At 41.0% G+C, this 20,883-nt stretch overlaps 1 protein-coding gene and 2 long non-coding RNA genes across 3 annotated transcripts; 1 reads left to right on the plus strand and 2 right to left on the minus strand.

Moving 5' to 3' along the window:
• Nucleotides 1-1,932: 1,932 nt before the first annotated feature.
• Nucleotides 1,933-7,948, plus strand: LOC138949267 (uncharacterized). Its single transcript, XR_011450212.1, has 3 exons — nt 1,933-2,460; nt 3,075-3,134; nt 6,762-7,948. It is a non-coding gene; the product is annotated as an uncharacterized lncRNA (long non-coding RNA).
• Nucleotides 3,345-8,081, minus strand: LOC138949268 (uncharacterized). Its single transcript, XR_011450213.1, has 2 exons — nt 7,948-8,081; nt 3,345-6,149 (listed from the first exon to the last, which is right to left on the minus strand). It is a non-coding gene; the product is annotated as an uncharacterized lncRNA (long non-coding RNA).
• Nucleotides 8,082-14,475: 6,394 nt separating this feature from the next.
• LOC138948011 (uncharacterized) lies at nt 14,476-17,811 on the minus strand. The gene has a single exon (XM_070319539.1). The coding sequence runs from the start codon at nt 17,809-17,811 to the stop codon at nt 14,476-14,478; it is 3,336 nt and encodes a 1,111-aa protein (XP_070175640.1).
• Nucleotides 17,812-20,883: the final 3,072 nt, after the last annotated feature.

A 20,883-nucleotide genomic window follows, 5' to 3' on the forward strand; every position in this document is an offset into this window, starting at 1 on the left:
CGTGATCCGGTGAAGGTTAAATGTGAACAGTTTCTAAAGAGTAGGCCAGCACAGAAGATAATACGATCAATACTAAATCAATCTCGCATGATCCTCGTGGGTTCTTAAGACAAAAAACAACAACAAACAAACAAACAAACACTCAATCAAACCAACCAACCAACCAACCAACAAACAAACAAACACCACTCATACCATTCAAGCTAGCTTTTCACTCAGAGGAAGCAACCCAAATTCCAAGTAATTATATTTAGTCAAGTTTTGACTAAATGTTTTAACATAGACGGGGAATCAAAACGAGGGTCGTGGTGTATGTGTGTGTGTGTGTGTGTGTGTGTGTGTGTGTGTGTGTGTGTGTGTGTGTGTGTGAGTGTGTGTGTGTGTGTGTGTGTGTGTGTGTGCGTGTGTGTGTGTGTAGAGCGATTCAGAGAGAACTACTGGATCAATCTTCATGAAACTTTACATGAGAGTTTCTGGGTATAATATCCCCAGACCTAATTTTCATTTATTCGATAAATGTCTTTGATGACGTCATATCCGGCTTTTTGTGAAAGTTGAGGCCGCTCTGTCGCGCCCTCAGATGTTGCCCTTCATTACTTGTCGGTTGCTGATTCCAAAACATAAAGATATGTTATGTTTGGATTAAAAACAAGCTCAGAAAGTTATAAAGAATAGAGATGCAGAAAAGCGTGCTATCCTTCTCAGCGCAACAACTACCGCGCTATACTGGCTTGTCAATTTCACTGCTGCCTTTTCCACGATGCTATACGGTCTTGGTTGAAAAAAACGCAGTGCGTTCAGTTTCATTCTGTGAGTTCGACAGCTTGACTAAATGTAGTAATTTCGCCTCACGCGACTTGTTCGGATAATAGAGTAATGAAAGTGAAACACACTAGAAACTAAATTACAGTGCACCTTACCACAGAACTACGCATGTTGCACCACACTTTGAAGTAATCCCACACTTTGAAGTAAATTACTTCAAAGTGTGGGGATGTGCCCCACACTTTGAAGTAAACCCATTTTTTACTTCAAAGTGTGGGGGGATCTTCCCACACTTTGAAGTAAACTCAGTTTTTACTTCAAAGTGTGGGGGGATCTTCCCACACTTTGAAGTAATTTACTTCAAAGCGTGGGACTTTTGCATCGCCTGTTTGAGCCTGATGATTTTGTCAAAAAAAATGGCAAAGTCTTTTGGATGAGTGAACAGAAAAAGTGAGCGAGCCAAGAAACATAATAATGTTTGTTATCAGGCTTTAAGCAATGTCCCATTGTTGAGTGTGACGAAAACTCGTGGTGACGATTTTAATACATGTTGGGTCACGCATGGTCCAATCTTACATGGTCCAATCTTACATGGTCCAACCTTACATGGTCCGACCTTACATGGTCCAATCTTACATTGTCCAATCTTACATGGTCCAACCTTACATGGTCCAACCTTACATGGTCCAATCTTACATGGTCCAATCTTACATGGTCCAACCTTGCATGGTCCAACCTTGCATGGTCCAACCTTGCATGGTCCAATCTTACATGGTCCAATATAACATGGTCCAACCTTACATGGTCCAACCTTACATGGTCCAACCTTACATGGTCCAATCTTACATGGTCCAATATTACATGGTCCAACCTTACATGGTCCAACCTTACGTGGTCCAACCTTACATGATCCAATCTTACATGATCCAATCTTACATGGTCCAATCTTACATGGTCCCATCTTACATGGTCCAATCTTACATGGTCCAATAATATATATATGGACCATGTAAGATTGGACCATGTAAGGTTGGACCATGTAAGGTTGCACCATGTAAGGTTGGACCATGTAAGGTTGGACCATGTAAGATTGGACCATGCGTGACCCAACATGTTTTAAAATCGTCACCACGAGTTTTCGTCACACTCAACAATGGGACATTGCTTAAAGTGTAACTAAACAGACATTTTGAAGTGTCAGCTTTACTGAATTGCTTTATGTTTTGTCCAAGTATAGACCTGTAGAAGCGATACTGGACGATTTTTCCAACGTTTACTGTGTTTTCTGATTTACTACGATTTTTTAAAAGTGTTGAACCCATTTCAGATTTACCTGATTATCTGTTCTTGATTTGATACTTCCAAAGAACAAGTGGTACTTTGAGTTCCGGTTTTATGTTTTAACCAATCAGAATTTTATTTGGTTCCTAAATAAAATCGTCTGCTGCCTGTCCCAGCAGAGTCGGCAACAAGCACTGCTTGCCACATGTGTGATGTTACCAACAGAAATAACCATAAATTGGGCAAGGTAGCAATGTAAATGAATTGGATCTAACTAATGTGCTTGTACTGCATCTCTGGCCTTTGAATTCACTCCAAATGTACTGGCTCAGCGTGAGAGGCAACATCCTGTCGAAGTCGTAAGCACGAGGCTGACTGGGAGATTATTATTCGAAGAGCATGCTGAAACGGATTGTAAGTACAATATTTTACATGTTCTCGACATTTCTGTTGATCTTTCCTTAACTTTAATTGTTTCCTTGATTTAAAACCCTAGGGCTTGTATTTTCAGTTGTGATACTAAGCACGTATCTTTACCACAGTATCCGATCACTTCACACTTGAATTTTGGAATGATGAAGTGGAATTATTTCTGGATCTAATTTATTCCTTGTTCCCCCCCTCTCGATTCCTTTTTTCACCACATATGTATTGTCGTGTGAGGGGGTAGATGCGTGTACTGGCTGATTTTTTTGATTTTTTTTACTTCGGTCAGATACAGATGATTGGAAAAAAAACTTGTCAAGGATTTCAGAATTTAATAGATCTGTTCGAAGTTTTTACGGGATGGGTCCTGTTACAATACAGACTGAATGTGCCCAAGATGAACTTTTGATTAAACATACACACACAAATGAATCTCTTGAGTTTGTTATACGGCGAATGTCCAGTTTCCACCACCACGTCTGAGGTATGTTTTTATACTGTTTGATTGAATAGACTGACGTGCATTCTCTCGCAAATGTGCGCGCGTGTGTGTTTGTCTGTGCCTCAGACTTATTAATCAAAGATGATGTTGCACATTGCAGATCTATGCGACAGGAGCAAGTGGACAAGACAGCTACATTTGTCTGAGCGAAGATCCAACGGTAAGCTCTTTTAGCCGAAGACAGCGAGCCTGGGTGCATGCATGCAAGCTTCTATCATGCTCGTGTGAGTGCTGCAGGGCTATTAGACGACTTTTCATTATTCTTGATTTGGAGATCCATGCAGGGTATTAGAAAGTGCAGAATATACACGTTTGAACAATTACGATGTGTGTTTGCTCTGAAAAAAAGAAAAGACGCAACAAAAAAACATTGTATTTGTTTAAAGTATCACAAATATTTATTACCTGTATCTGCATGTTTTGATAATGATGAAGGGTAAATTACTTTGACGTGTGCTTTTTTTTTTTAACCACACTGATAACGAATGATAGAAACACAGACACACTTAATAACATATCCACAAAAATTGTAACAATAAATGTAAGCTGAACAATGCCTGCAACACATTTCAGGCCTCAGAAGGAAGTAATTATGAGATTCAGACAGAGAGAGAAAGCCCAACACGAAACCAGTTGTGACATTTTTTATTTCATTATGTAATATTAAAAACACGACAACAACGTATTTCCTGTACTTTGTTTCGTGCAATTATGGATTGCAAAGTATGTCTAATTGAGTGGCATAAAGAGGCACAGTTGCATGAAAAACCAACTCGGATCTCGACTAGGATCAGGATTTTACATGGACACAACCTAGAATTTAACATCCTGGGGGGAGGGGGGTACTGCGCCTTTCACATCAAGATGTAAAGATCTATTTTAAATAATACTTATTAGAAGGGAACAAAATCAAACAAACTACAACAATCGTTCTGAGGGGAGAGAATTACCTCTTCCGAAGAAATTACCTCCCTTGCTTTTCTTGTCGTGACTTATGTAGAGTAAAGTGAATAGAAAGTGAATCAGTCAGTAACAAAATAAACCACAACATTTCTTAAGATCAATGAGGAGTCTTGAAGTATTTGTCAATGTTAATCTTGTATGCATAACAAACAATATATTACGGATTGATAATTAAAGAAAAACGTCTCTTCTACAGGGTTGACCCCCCTAAAAAGGACACCCACAACCATGCAAATTACTTCTCCATCTGTTGAACCAATTATTTTATATATGGTATTCATTAACTTCAGTTTATGTTCTGCCTTTCCAGTAAGTGGCAATTTTGTAAATTGAATGGTCTGACTTTTGTGCAATTTTAATTTTTTTCTCCAAATTCGGGGGTCGACTAAACAGAACGAGTTTTGACATTGAGCGGTAGCCATTTTTACCTAATTTAAACCCTTCAGGCTTTTACCTTTTTGATTATTTTGAATGTCTGAGTATGTAAAAACATCCCCTTCAACCCCCAGGCTATCGATGACCTGAAGAAAGCATGCAGTTACAGCTAGGTTCAGGGCAATCCTCAGACACGAAAGCGTTGGTGTCATTGGTGATGCAAAAGTTAGATAATTTAACCTACAAATTTGCAACTTTGTGAACTGCACATGCATAAAATCAAGTTTAAGTATGCTGAATATGAAGTTATCCAGTCAATTGGTGTAGAAGTTATAGCATTTATGTCAGTTAACTGTATTTAAAATCTCTAAAGTAAATTCTGACATATTCGAAAGTTTTGCATTAACACCCAGACAATTTTTACGATACTCTCCTAAGCTTCTCCACTTCTCAGCCCTGTCTTGGAAATGAATTCGAATAAGGCAGTCAAAATAACTTAGTTTGGAGCACCCATCAATCAGAATAAGCATTAACTTTTGACACAGGAAATATCTTCTACTGAAAGCTCTCCTGGTTTTATTCTACATTTTTCCTGCATAATGGTAACAAATTTAATGATAAATCTAAACAACGAAGTGACTGTGGTAAGATGAACAAAGTTAAAAAAACAAAGGATTACTGTAAATGGTTTACGAATCGAAATCTAAACAAGTTTTAATGATAAGTAAAATGATAAAAAAATAAAATTAAAAAAAGCTAACGTCCTCGCATTTGTCCAGAATTATTCCATGTTTAACATGGGAACAGAGGGATAATTGGTCTAAAGAATTTTTAACAAGTCGCGTAAGGCGAAAATACAATATTTAGTCAAGTAGCTGTCGAACTCACAGAATGAAACTGAACGCAATGCCATTTTTCAGCAAGACCGTATACTCGTAGCATCGTCAGTCCGCCGCTCATGGCAAAGGCAGTGAAATTGACAAGAAGAGCGGGGTAGTAGTTGCGCTAAGAAGGATAGCACGCTTTTCTGTACCTCTCTTTGTTTTAACTTTCTGAGCGTGTTTTTAATCCAAACATATCATATCTATATGTTTTTGGAATCAGGAACCGACAAGGAATAAGATGAAAGTGTTTTTAAATTGATTTGGACAATTTAATTTTGATAATAATTTTTATATATTTAATTTTCAGAGCTTGTTTTTAATCCGAATATAACATATTTATATGTTTTTGGAATCAGCAAATGATGGAGAATAAGATGAACGTAAATTTGGATCGTTTTATAAATTTTTATTTTTTTTTACAATTTTCAGATTTTTAATGACCAAAGTCATTAATTAATTTTTAAGCCACCAAGCTGAAATGCAATACCGAAGTCCGGGCTTCGTCGAAGATTACTTGACCAAAATTTCAACCAATTTGGTTGAAAAATGAGGGCGTGACAGTGCCGCCTCAACTTTCACGAAAAGCCGGATATGACGTCATCAAAGACATTTATCAAAAAAATGAAAAAAACGTTCGGGGATTTCATACCCAGGAACTCTCATGTCAAATTTCATAAAGATCGGTCCAGTAGTTTAGTCTGAATCGCTCTACACACACACACACACACACACACACACACACACACACGCACACACGCACATACACCACGACCCTCGTTTCGATTCCCCCTCGATGTTAAAATATTTAGTCAAAACTTGACTAAATATAAAAAGGAGGGTTAGGGACTATCTGTATGCAATGCCCGCTATAGGTGAAAGACTTTTGTGGAAGCCATGGAAGAATGCATCGCTGTTGTGCTGGTTCAGCTTGAGGTCCTGTCCTAGCGAATATCCTGCACACACAAAAACACGACTTTTTAAGCCACTTATGTTGCATTCCGTGACATAGCTTTGTTAAAACCGTGTGCCTGATAATAATGACAGATTTTGTTGATATACATTTTTTTAAGACACCCCATATAATATTGTTTGACAATCTCTTTCAACATAACATGTAGTTTACGAATCACCAATGTGTATACATACAAACGCAAATAACCCACAGGTCAATAAATTACTTTCCAGAGAGAGAGAGAGAGAGAGAGAGAGAGAGAGAGAGGGTGCAGAGAGAGAGAGAGATTAAAACTAGAAAATGTGTGCTATATAAAACAAGGATAATCTCTGTCAAATCTTCGCTTGTACCTGCATGGTGTTTACTGCGCTATATACACAACCTGTTTTATTTCATTTATTTATTTATTTTTTTATTTTGGGGGGGGGGGGGGGGATGTTTTGTGATGAGGGTTTTTTCAAAGCCTTTACTGCTTTAGTCATTGAATCCACCCGACTTCGATTTATTGTTCAGTGATGGGTACTTGTGTGACCAACTATGTAAGTTAGTGATTGTTCTGGCTTCATACAATGACATTGCATTAATTTTATAAGTGTATGTGTGTGTGTTTCAGGCAAAAGCTGATATTACAGTCCTAGTTGTATGCAGTACCTCTGCTTCTTCGTTCAGGAATCAAAGTATACAATCTAAACCGATTATTTTGTTCAATAATGTTCAGCTTACCATCCCGAAGAAGGCAGTAACGTGCCGAGATATTGATTATAGATATTAACGTACCTAACCTGGTTACTGGTGTGTTTTCTTTTTATTTCAATAATGTAAATGTGTGACAACTTGCAGGGTACTTGATGTTCAGAGCAATTTTTCTGGCAAAAGACCTTTTATGGATCAAAGAAAACTTTTGTCATGGTGCACAAGTCAATCAATTTGGTTGATAAATAATTTGTGCTGCATTTTCCCTGGTTCCAAAACGTGGTATGTATTACCACATGTCCTTACTTGTCATTGGCATCACATGATTCTCTGCAAGCAGTCTTTTGTGGAAATACGTCATTTAACACTTGCACTTATAGTAGGTGGCTGTGGAACGGTAGACATGCAACGACAACGAACAACAAAAGACAAAGTGTGGAGTACACTCATTTTTCTTAACATACGCTAAGTTTCTTTGAGAATGCTCCAAGTGAAAATCAGGGGTTCCTAGGCCTGATATCACAATTAAACAGCTTCTTCTCAGAATCAGGAGGGAAAAAACTGTTTTATGGCGAGATGTCGTGACAAGAACAGACAGCAGCAGCAGCAACAACAACATTGCTAAATCGTCGCTTTAACAAAATTTCATGTTTAGCATCGCAGACAAAGCACGGCTACTGATCCGACCAAAGCCACACTTCATGCACGATGGGCACATTGTTATGGCCAGCTTGTTAACGTGCGCATTGTGTATGTTTTACATAGAATTAAACGTGTTTGTCGTTGTGTCTGTCATCTATCCTAGTCGTTTGATTTAGAATAAAGCAAACTTATTACAATGACGATTTTCTTCGGTTTTTGATGAAGGATTGGCATCATATTTTTATTTTTTTTCACAACAATGAAACCAAACTTTGGTATATGTTTTAGCAATATATTCACAATAAAACCTATGAGTTTGAAGGCTGCATCTTCATGTTTTGTTTATTTTTGAGAATTTTTTTGTAAACCCATGCAAATGGCCAGTTTCTGGGGAGAGACTGGGGAGATAATGGCCAGTATAGAAAGAGTTAATACGTAAACTAATGTCAGAAGTAGGTATTTACCTTGTTTGCCTTCGCGTTCTTGATAGTCCGCTGCAGCATTTGTATCACTTCCCTTGACATTCAAAACGCCAATGTATTTCTGAAAGGAAAATAAAGATATTGACCGAAACATCACACAAGTGGTATATCATATGCTAGGTTTTGTTTACAGTGCCTGTTCTACGACCACATCTGATTGTAATTTAAATAAAGAAAAACTGTATCCATTTATTACTTCTCTATTTGTGTGTGTTTGTGTGTGTGCAGGGGCGGATCACATCATTTTTAGGGGGGATCGGGAGTTTTCAAATTTCTTTGAGGGACAATTTGACGACGCGAAGCGTTTAGTTGAAGACGCGAAGCGTTCAACCTCCTTGGGGGGGGGGGGGGGGGGGGGGGGGTCCGACAAATGTTGATAAAAACAAGGAAAATGGATCAATCTGAGCCAAGAAACATCCCCCAATACACCTTCCAAAAAAGTAAATATATTAAGAAGAAAAATTTGAATCACAACAAGGACAATTGATCGATCTGGCGCAACCTGAGCAAACTAATTAGCCAACTTCTTTCCAAAATCGTCACTTAGAATACAAAGGCCGGCTCCTAAGTGGTCCGGAAACCCCGGAACCCCTCTCCGGATCCGCCCAGTGTGTGTGTGTGTGTGTGTGTGTGTGTGACCGATGACCGTCTCTAAATTCTAATCGTTGCGTTTGCATGGTAATAAAGTTTTAATACTGGATATGCCCATGAAAAAATATCATTTCTTGTTCATGTCATTGTGTGTGTGTGGCCAGGACCGTGACTTCTGCTTGCCTCGACGTCTTCAGAAAAGACACAAAAAGCCAGCAGGCGTATGTTCTTGGAGCACTCAGTATGCCGTCATCTGCAAACAAATAAATACAAATTATTCAATTGTGTAAATAAAGAACAATCATTTTAATATTACAACAAACAATTCATATAACTGTAGTCTTCACCAGAGACATCCACTACACTATCTTTAAATAAAACTGCCGTACAAAATTGAAATACTATAAAACTTACCCCCACTCAGATCTATTTGGGATTATTCAAGTTTCAACCATGAAACGATGCCGGTTTGGACAGATCTGCTAGTTTGCCGCTGAAACTGAAATCAAAGGCGATCTTCAGAACTATTTCTAATCTTGTATTTGTGATTAATATAAAATACTGATCTTCCCAATAGAAGCTGATGTGTATACACATGACCAGGACAAGGTATTTTGTTTCAGGGCATTTACGCAGACGTCGCAGTTCAAAATATCGTTTTAGATCTGATTTTGTACAGCAGCCTGTGTGATTCAGAATCGTCTGCCCTTTTTCGGTTTAACATTTTATGGACGATTCCTATGAGACTGCTCAATCATAACTGATGACAAATTCAGAAACAGATGATGGTTTCAAGTAGGCTACAGTAATGATTCGTTAAAAATGTCAAGCCACTCGTCGATCATTCACACTCAAAGAACCCAAGCCAAATCTGCTCTGGTTCCGAGCAGCTTTTTCCAACTGAGACCCTAATTGTTACGCATCTGCCGCGAAAAGATAGACCACAAACAAGCGGCACTGTACCATGCTTTCGTTTATGTTGCTAAACAGATTAAATGTGCATTGTAAATGTGCTTACAGCAAAGAAATGCATCCTTACTTACCACAAAAATACTGGTACCACATTCATCGCACTTGTGTCTTCTTACCAAAACCTATCGATATGTTTGTTTACAATATATTGGTAATTACTAACCGTTAACTATTTTTCAAAAATCTGAAATGACTTTTAAGAATCAAAGAAAGATTCGCTAAAACGGTTGACTTCAGAAAATAAGCAATATTTTTCTGAACCATGAAATAAAAATCGAAAACTCCGTTTGATCTATTATTTTGGTAGAGTGATGACAACAGCCGGAACTGAAAGTACCAGAACCAAAAATTAAGGGCATTAATCAGGTAAACTAAGAAGATTGTCGTTCCTGGCGCGCACTTCACATGTCCGTCAAACAGTGTCCGAGTGAGAGAAAAAAAATTTTTTTCGCAGTTCGACAGTATATGAGGCCCTTCTTCATATCAAAGTGTAAAGGTTGCTGAACGATTTTTTTCCCTTTTGCTTGTTTAGTTACACTTTAAAGCCTCATAACAAACATCACTATGTTTCTTGGCTCGCTCACTTTTTCTGTTCACTCATCCAAAAGACTTTGCCATTTTTTTTGACAAAATCATCAGGCTCAAACAGGCGATGCAAAAGTCCCACGCTTTGAAGTAAGTTACTTCAAAGTGTGGGAAGATCCCCCCACAATTTGAAGTAAAAACTGAGTTTACTTCAAAGTGTGGGAAGATCCCCCCACACTTTGAAGTAAAAAATGGGTTTACTTCAAAGTGTGGGGCACATCCCCACACTTTGAAGTAATTTACTTCAAAGTGTGGGATTACTTCAAAGTGTGGTGCAACATACGCAGCTCTGTCATCCTGTTTTTATCACAAGAACTGGTGACTTTGATGCTCCTGTCCAGTTTCTGTCTCTCCTTCAAAAATGAATCCCTGAACTGACGTCATATCCGTTGGTTGGTTGTTTGGTTGGTTGGTTGGTTGGTTGGTTGGTTGGTTGGTTGGTTGGTTGGTTGGTCATTATTTTGTATCGTCTCTTTAGCTGATATTGCTATTCGAGATCGATGCAATTGTGTTTCTTTTCTCAGTTTACATAGCAAGCTCCATACTTAAAAAACAGTATTTACAATCAGGTCTATCGCTGTTAAAAAACAGTGTTCTAAAATGTCATAATGTTAACATGTGTTCCTTCAAATCTTGTTAAGAATCTTGATCTCCTTTGAAAATTAAAAAATCTTGTCCGGGGGGAACGACATATCCGTATCATAACAGTTCATAACGTTCCTGTCAACACAGAGTTATATATAGAGAGAGTGGCGGATGTTGCCACCCGTTAGTTTTCTTTTTCTCCACATGATCGATTATCAGTCGCACGTGACCCCCTGGTTTCTCAAGACAAGGTTGTTCATCGAAGGATCGCAAGCATCGAGACATAATGGTTTGATGGGTTCAAGACGAAGTTTTCTTGCCGTTGATAAATATATTTTTGTAAGTACGTGTAGCCTAGTTCTTGGATATAAGTACCTATTTTTTTTTAACAAAATCGATCTGATCAACACAGGTCAGTTTCAGCTGTTTCGTTGGTTCAGAGCATTCTTCCGTGTGGACACAGTCCAAATATCAACAGCTTCCAAGTCTACGTCGAAAGCAGCAATACTGAGGATGTGTGGTTCGTTTTGGTTCGTGTCAAGGTGGAAAGAAGCTCGTATTGCATGCGAGAGACTGAAAGTATCCATTGCGATTTGCAAGATGTTGCAAACAGAAAGCAAGGACACTTTCATCACTGTGGCCTATTCGCAAGGGTGTTTTCTTTAAAAATTAAAAAACAAAGCTATACGTATGATATATTAACATTTCCTAACTTGGAGGAATTCGACGTATTAACCGGGATCCGTCAGGGGTGTAATTTTTCTCCGATGGCCTTCGTCCTTGGCCTTGAACTCCTAGCCATTAAAATCCGCAGTGATCAGACCATAAAAGGACTGAATTTTCCATCATTTGATCGAGAGAGAAATATGGAATATGTGTTAAAACTGGCAATGTATGCAGACGACGTAACACTGTTTCTCAAAGACAAACACGACCTGCAACAGGTATTATTGATAGTAAAACAGTTCTCGTATATTTCAAATTTAAATTTGAATCAAAATAAAACCGAAGCAATGTGGTTGGGATCCATGAAGAACAGCCCAGAACAATGTTGAAAAATAAAATGGACAAAACAGTTAAAGATTTTGGGTATTATATTTAGGAATGATATTGTTGCTTCTGACATTGAAGAAAACTGGTCAAAACGTTTTGATAGAATTGAAAGAACTGTTGGAATGTGGTCAAGAAGAAATTTAAGTATTAGCGGTAAATTGTGCATAATTAAAACATTTTTATATCCCAGTTTGTATACGTTTTTCAGGCACTCTCTGCTCCGACAAAAGTGCTTGACAGACTGAACACTATCCTCTTTAAATTTCTGTGAAAACGCAAGTATTCAAACACTAAAGCTTTTGAGAAGGTTAAACGAACAGTTTTGTGTGATAAATTAGAAATGGGCGGTATTAACATGATAAACATGCATGATATGCAGACATCCTTTTTGTTATGCTGGGCAGCTAGGCTACAGCAAACAGATTTTCAAAATTGGAAATTAGTTCCAAGACATTATTATGACGTTCTTGGAAGTCGTCTGTGTTGTTTTCAATCAACTGCCACCCCGAGACAGTTCTGATGAGAATAAAATCGAAATTTTGGCAACATGTTTTAAAAAAATAGATTGAGAATAGACATTTGTTTTTGTTTGTAGAAAAAGAACGATTTATTGATCAATGTTTGTGGAATAATGCAGATATTGTTTTTAAAAAGAATGTTTTGTGTTTTGAAAATTGGATTAAAGCTGAGGTGAATGTTGTACGTGATATATGGATAGACGGTAATATTGTCCCGTATGAACAGATTTGTACCACTGTTTTTTTAGTATAATGCTTTGCACACGGCCCTCCGCGCGCGTGCGCTGCGAGAGGACACAGCCAACGGAAACGCGAGCGACGAATCTGGGCCCTGTCTACAAGACCTGTTAAAAAAACCTTCCCCCAAACAGTTCCGCGCTATTTTAACAAATGCAAAAGCAAGCGTACCCTGCTCTGTAAAATTCTGGTTACATAAATATAATATTTCCATTGACGAGAAATATTGGCTCTTGGCAATTAAATGTACTAGCGAAGAAAGATTAAAGTTGCTTCAATGGAAAATATTACATAATATTTACCCCACAAACATTTTACTCCACAAGATGAAGTTGAAAGAAAATAATTTGTGTAGTCTCTGTAACGAAATAGATTATATTGAGCACTGTCGCGTGCATGCACGTTTGCATGTTTAGTTTTTCACACAAAAACTTTGGCCACACCACACAGCACTCACAGAACACCGATGTAACTAAATGAAAATATTTAATAGTTCCCAGTTGGGTGAAATATGGGGGTGACGATGGATGGAACAATGAAAGGGTTACCACGAATGCATGAGGATGAACATAATGAACATGAGAAAGTACACAACAGTCAAAATAATGTCAACAAACGACATACGAGACAATCAGGACAGTCAAACACAAAGCACGTACGTCATAAAGGCCCTCCTCATTCCATAAATGATATCTATCGTAAGAAAGTACTTATCTACACGTTCGACGAATTCAGGGGGGGGGGGGGGTGCGCCCTCGGGTCGACACCTGCGTCTCTGTCGCGGGGGTGAGAGAATCAGCCCAGTTAAGAGCTGTCACACGGCACACGCTCTGCAGCGACGGCGCCGGTTCGATGTTGCTGCCCAACAGCAGCGTGGTTACGCCGCTGTGACGTTACAAGATAGCTGCTCAAAACAGCGTGATGAAGCCTCGGAGAAGATCCAGAGGGGCTGCTCACACAGCAGCGTGGGGGTGACGATGCGAGAGTCCAAACTGGCTGCTCAAGCAGCAGCGTGGTGGAGCCTCCTCCATGCTGTGAAGCTAGGGTTCGCACCTTCCCGTCCGGTCTGTCTTCGACAGTAAACACTGAAAGCCTAGAAGGCCAAAGTCAATATTCTCCCCAAAAATATAAGACACGTGACTTCCTCCTCCAATAGACATCATTATTAGGGATGAGGAGGAAGCACAATGACTAAACTTTGGTTTCCTTCTACGATATAATTTACCATTATAATGATTTCCTTTTAAACCCTATGATGAACACTATTTACAACAACACAAAGACGAGACAAAACAGTACAACTGGTAACTAATGTAGGTTCCCTGTCCCCTGCCACCGGCCGCTAATTCACCTTCAGCAAAAACTGACAAAAGTCTATCCAATTAGACCAAGAAATTTGACTTACCTCACACAGGCTAATGAAAAACATCGCGCACTTTACGCAACCGACTTTAACAAAGTCCACAGTAGACGTACATTACTACTGAAAATAACTTCGAACTCAAACGACAATTCACACACGAATTTCGAAGCCGTTCGACAAACATCTGGTCTCGGCCGAGACAGAAAAAAGAATGCCTATGAATTTCTCAGTCAGCAACCAGGTAAACGGTGAACCCTACAAATAGCGCGCAGCTTACCGTGAACGTCCCGTGCAATGCGTGCAAAGCGTGAATCACTGAGCTAAGCCCAGCTACCGGTCTTCCCACCTTGACACAGGTACCTGTCAGCAACGCCCGACCCAGGAACCTTATAACTACATACAACTGTCCGCGACAATGCCCCCCAAGTTAAGCATAGACATCTGTCTACACGGCAAAAGATCCCTCTTCAACGCATGCCCGACTGAGGTAGTCGGCTCCCACGTTGCGACTACCGGGAATCACCCGCACATGACAAAACAAGCAAACAAAAAGATATGCATTATTCCTGTAGCATGCACGTCAAAAATGTACAAAAACTGTGTTTCTTAGCCACCGAAGGCGTAGATCTTAACAGTTATGTCCGTGTTCTTGAAGACTTCCTTGATCATCTCAAGGACGGCGCTCCAGTTCAGCTCGTCCAATCCACATCCGATCTGCGGCATGGCCAGGGAAGCGACATTGTTCTGCTTGCAGTGGTCCCTCATAGCTTCCATGGAGGACCGCAGCGTTTTGTAGGAGGGTTTGTGAAAGTAGCGTTTCTTGGTGATCATGTAGTAAACGTAGGAAGCACCTACCGGTAGTATAGCTACCTCTCCCACCTTCTTGTTTTGTGCTCTAAGTTGATCAACTTTTCCAAACGATTGCTTGAAGCGAACGGCAATGCCTTTTCCCATCTCAAGATCTTCACTGACGCAGTGGGCCATAGCATCATCAGGTTCACAGCTGAAAAGGTCGCCTCTGATCTCTGTTAACTCAAACCCTACCACAGGTTGACCCTGTCGCCCTTGTCTGTCTCTGTACAACTTGAGAAGATTGGCGTGGTACAGCTTCTCACGCCCGTAGATCCGAATCTTGTAGTCTGACTCGCCCTTCTTCTCCAGAACGTCGAACGGTCCCTGCCAACACAACTGCAGCTTGTTCTTCTTCTGCGGCAGCAGCAACAAAACCTTGTCTCCAGGCTGGAACTGTCTTCGAACTGTCTTCCGGTTGAACACCTTCGCGTGTTTCTGTGCAGCAGCTGACAAATTCTGACGCGCCAGTTTGCAGGTTTCCTCAATCCGGTTCCTCAAGTCAACCACATACTCAGAAGTAGTGCGAACTTGCTCATCGACTTGCTCTTCCGTCCATAGGTTGCGAAGAACAGACATGGGTCCTCGCACTGTCCTGCCGTATAGAAGCTCAAAGGGAGAGAATCCCAGACTCTCCTGTGGAACTTCACGATAAGTGAAGAGGAGTGCAGGAATGTAGCGATCCCACTGCTTCGGTTTCTCTTGAGCAAGCTTGCGTAGCATGGTCTTGAGTGTTCCGTTGTACCGTTCCACCAATCCGTTTCCTTGCGCATGGTACGGAGTAGTCGCTAAACCCTTGATGGCCAGCAAACGCTCCACTTCTTTCATTACCTCGGACATGAACTGGGTACCACGGTCTGTCAAAATCTCTGAGGGAATTCCTACTCGAGTCCAGACTGCCCACATCGCTTCTGCAACCTTCACAGCCTCAATCGACTTCAATGGAATGGCTTCCGGGTACCGAGTAGCGTAGTCCACAAACACTAAGATGTACCGGTTACCAGACTCAGAAGCAGGGATGATGGGACCCACCAGATCGATCGCCACCCGCTCGAACGGCGTATCGATGAGAGGCATCTTACCTAACGGTACCTTCTGTGGCTTATGAGAAACCTTCTGACACTGATCGCAAGACAACACAAAGCGACGTATGTCTGCGCACATACCTGGCCAAAAAAACTGCTGCCAAACTCGATCACGTGTCCTCTGGACACCCATGTGACCTCCCATAGGCGGTTCATGGGCCAACTTGATAACACCTAACCTCAACTGCTGGGGAACAACAACCTGAGTATAGACGCTACCACCACCGCGATACTCACGGTACAGAATCTTCTTCTTCCAAACAAACCCAACTTCACCGGAGTGACCAGACGTTCTGACGTCTCGGCGATCTGCCGCCTCACGACAACTCTTCAAAGTCGAATCATTCCGCTGAAGGTCATGCAACTGCTCAGGGGTGACTGTTTCTAGCCCTGGAGCAGCAACATGTAACAAAGTCGACTTCTTCCCTTCAGCGGCTGCCTGAGCACGAGTGACAACTGACACAACCTTGGACACAGCGTACACTGGAAGAACAATCGAGTCACCCAGCCGGGCGTGATTACCTACAATGAAATCAGCAACAGGTGTATCCATGACGATAGCCTCAACCTCACCAGTGTAGAAAGGACAATCAACCTGAACCTTAATCACTGGATAGCGCCTCTTGATGTCTTTCTCAGCCATAGAAACCTCAAGATCCTGTCCTGTGAACTGAGACCTTGAAACTAATGAACTCTTCACGACGCAAACCTGAGATCCAGTATCACGCAACCCCTCCACTGCAACACCATCTACCACAACCAGGCATCTCGGGTCGTAGTCTTGCTGGCTACAGGGAGTACACAAAGTGGGTACACTGACGGGCGGTAAAGACTTCTCAGGACCACTATCCACCGCTCCCGTCGACTTGCTCTTCTTGGGGCAATCTCTAGCCAAATGTTTGGGGGACTCACAGATGAAACACTTCCTACCAGATGTACCAACTGAGTTATCTCCACTTTTCTGCTTTTCACCAACGCCAGCCTTTCCACCCTGATCACGATCATGCTGAAAAAACTTCTTACTGTCACGGTGTGCTTCAAAATGAATCTCAGCGGACTTAACTGCTTCGGCTAACGTCTGAGGTTTTTTCTCCTTAACGTACGCGGCCATGTCCGCGCTCAGGGTCTGCAAGAACTGTTCCAGCAAAACCAACTGTTTCAGTTCTGTGATCTCGGAAAGCTCATGCCACTTAGTCAAATTCTCTTCAATGCGAGCACCGAACTGTCTGAACGTTTCATGTTCTTTTCTCTTGCAGGTTCCGAGACGACGGCGGTAGGTTTCGGCTGTGAGCTGATAGCGGCCTAACAACGCGACCTTCAAACCGTCATAGTCGTCTGCACTATCATCATCCAGAGTGTTGTACACTTCTACAGCCCTACCCGACAACCTAGTCGAGACCCTAGTTGCCCACGTATTTCTCTTCCACTTGTACAAGGTAGCGACTCTCTCAAACCTTTTCAACCAAGTAGATATGTTTTCTTTGCTCTCATCAAACATCGGTATGGAAGGCCGAAAACCACGAAGGTCACTAGACTCTTCTTCACCTGAGGAATCTCCCTCATTATCAGCTCCATCCCTACTTCCTCTCTTCACCCTCTTACTTTCCGACTCTCTCTGCAGGAGTTGCATGCGAAGGTCATGCTCTTCTCCTTCCTGCTTTTGCTTACGGTCATGGTCCTCTCTCTCTTGCCTTTGTTTTTCTTCAAACATCTGAGTACGTTCATATGCGGCTTTTTCATCAGTCTCTCGCTGAGCTTGAACATACTTAACTCTCTCATCAGTCTCTCGACGCGCTACTTCTAGCTTGTCCTGATAAGCTTTCTCTTCCAGTTCTAGCTTGTCCTGATAAGCTTTCCTTTCTAGTTCTAGTCTTTCCTGTTTCTCATCTTCACGGGTCATCCGCTCGGCAATAAACTCAGGAATACTGGCAGATTTAACACCTAGCTCCTCAGCAAGTGAACGCCACCTAGCAATCCTATCCGAACTACTTTCCGTCCTAGACGCCATGATAGCACTATCATCAAGAACACGACCAGAACGAAGTTCCATAAACAAGAACAAACTAGCAAACGGTTAGCCAAAACATGAAAAATCAAAACAAGGCACAGCTGACTGGTAACAAGGACAGGAAACCCACAAGGCCTGATGCTAACCCTCGGGCCCCTCCAACCACCCACAGTTACCAGACAACAACAAAAGCTAATTAACTACCGTACATCAGTGTCCAGTGTATGGGAAGTGTGGCCAACGACAAAAAATGAAGTGAATTCCTTGAATTCAAAGAGAATTTATCCTGGCAAGCTCGCCATTGTCGCGTGCATGCACGTTTGCATGTTTAGTTTTTCACACAAAAACTTTGGCCACACCACACAGCACTCACAGAACACCGATGTAACTAAATGAAAATATTTAATAGTTCCCAGTTGGGTGAAATATGGGGGTGACGATGGATGGAACAATGAAAGGGTTACCACGAATGCATGAGGATGAACATAATGAACATGAGAAAGTACACAACAGTCAAAATAATGTCAACAAACGACATACGAGACAATCAGGACAGTCAAACACAAAGCACGTACGTCATAAAGGCCCTCCTCATTCCATAAATGATATCTATCGTAAGAAAGTACTTATCTACACGTTCGACGAATTCAGGGGGGGGGGGGGTGCGCCCTCGGGTCGACACCTGCGTCTCTGTCGCGGGGGTGAGAGAATCAGCCCAGTTAAGAGCTGTCACACGGCACACGCTCTGCAGCGACGGCGCCGGTTCGATGTTGCTGCCCAACAGCAGCGTGGTTACGCCGCTGTGACGTTACAAGATAGCTGCTCAAAACAGCGTGATGAAGCCTCGGAGAAGATCCAGAGGGGCTGCTCACACAGCAGCGTGGGGGTGACGATGCGAGAGTCCAAACTGGCTGCTCAAGCAGCAGCGTGGTGGAGCCTCCTCCATGCTGTGAAGCTAGGGTTCGCACCTTCCCGTCCGGTCTGTCTTCGACAGTAAACACTGAAAGCCTAGAAGGCCAAAGTCAATATTCTCCCCAAAAATATAAGACACGTGACTTCCTCCTCCAATAGACATCATTATTAGGGATGAGGAGGAAGCACAATGACTAAACTTTGGTTTCCTTCTACGATATAATTTACCATTATAATGATTTCCTTTTAAACCCTATGATGAACACTATTTACAACAACACAAAGACGAGACAAAACAGTACAACTGGTAACTAATGTAGGTTCCCTGTCCCCTGCCACCGGCCGCTAATTCACCTTCAGCAAAAACTGACAAAAGTCTATCCAATTAGACCAAGAAATTTGACTTACCTCACACAGGCTAATGAAAAACATCGCGCACTTTACGCAACCGACTTTAACAAAGTCCACAGTAGACGTACATTACTACTGAAAATAACTTCGAACTCAAACGACAATTCACACACGAATTTCGAAGCCGTTCGACAAACATCTGGTCTCGGCCGAGACAGAAAAAAGAATGCCTATGAATTTCTCAGTCAGCAACCAGGTAAACGGTGAACCCTACAAATAGCGCGCAGCTTACCGTGAACGTCCCGTGCAATGCGTGCAAAGCGTGAATCACTGAGCTAAGCCCAGCTACCGGTCTTCCCACCTTGACACAGGTACCTGTCAGCAACGCCCGACCCAGGAACCTTATAACTACATACAACTGTCCGCGACAAGCACTTTTATTGGAAATGTAGAAAAATGAGGTTATTTTGGGAACATGTTATTATATGTATTTTTGTTAATACGAAAGAAAATATTATATTAACAGAACATGATGTATTGCTTGGTTATTTACCAGGAATGCATACCCCAACAAACAAAATTATAAATCATATTTTGTTGATAGCAAAAATGTGTATCAGCAAGTTTAGATATGGTAGGCCTATTGATTTAAATATAATGTTTAATTGCGAATTAGGGTTGAGACGTTTGAGTATTTTGTAAATGAAAAAAAAAAATAAAAAAAAATAAAATAAAATAAAAAGGTCGTCGATATCAAAACTGATATCGACGGAAATGTCGTCGATATCACTTTTGCACTGAGCTCAGTTTTGCCCAATTGACCAATGGATATCCACGTAACATATGAAATAGCAATATTGCCTGTTACAGTGTTATTCGTGATTTCCTTCACATAATTCTGCATTTGGGAGTTATCAGGCTATGATAACATAGTGTGTGCGTGTGTGAGTGTGTGTGTACGTGATTGTGTGTGTGTGTGTGTGTGTGTGTGTGTGTGTGTGTGTGTGTGTGTGTGTGTGTGTCTCTCTCTCTCTTTCTCTCTCTCTCTCACTCGCTCTCTCTTTCTCTCATTCGCTTGCTCGCCATTTTAAAAATTATATAAGCGCTTTGAATCTGCTTGAACAATGACAGTCTCCACCTTACTCCAAACCGTTAGAAATTATACTAAAAGGGAAAACAAAATCTGTAGAAAAACAACATCAACACGGTTTCAGTTGTTCATAAGAAGCCAGAAAAAAATAACAAGGATCCGGGAAGCAACCATGACATCACAGCTTGATATCTTTGATTGCTTACCTCCCTTTAATCGTATCCCGCTCAAACCCAAACGAACCGACCGTTCTCTTACTGCATACATGCACGCCTCAGTGTTGCGAAAGCCAATAAGAAGGGATGCGCTATCCATTCCATCTGTGATCCGGTGTAACGATGTCATCTTGGCCCCGTGGTCACATTACCCCCTCGATATATACCGTCAAGATTGGTAAAATTAAAGAAGGGAAATTATTTAAGGACGAAAAGCATGTCAGTAAAAAAAAAAAAAAAAAAAAAAAAAAAAAAAAACCATTTCCTAACTTGGACATTTACAAAATCCCTGAAAATATCAGTACATGTGTAAATTTTCTGTTTCACTCAGGAATTTTAAAAAAAATCCAAAAAAGAAATATAGGAAATGTGTAAATTTCCTGATTTGAAGGGCTAGAAAATTCGTAAATTTACTGAAATCATATTTCAAGAAAAACGAATTGTTTGTAGATCTAGTGGAAATCCTTTATATTGTTCAACATTATTGAAAGGGTATATAATTAT

Source organism: Littorina saxatilis, linkage group LG15 (genome assembly GCF_037325665.1).
Source record: "Littorina saxatilis isolate snail1 linkage group LG15, US_GU_Lsax_2.0, whole genome shotgun sequence".
NCBI classification, from domain to species: Eukaryota; Metazoa; Mollusca; class Gastropoda; order Littorinimorpha; family Littorinidae; genus Littorina; species Littorina saxatilis.

Coding starts and splice junctions, on each gene's coding strand:
- LOC138948011 (XM_070319539.1), bottom strand. CDS start 17,811: ATGGCGTCTAGGACGGAAAGTAGTTCGGATAGGATTGCTAGGTGGCGT.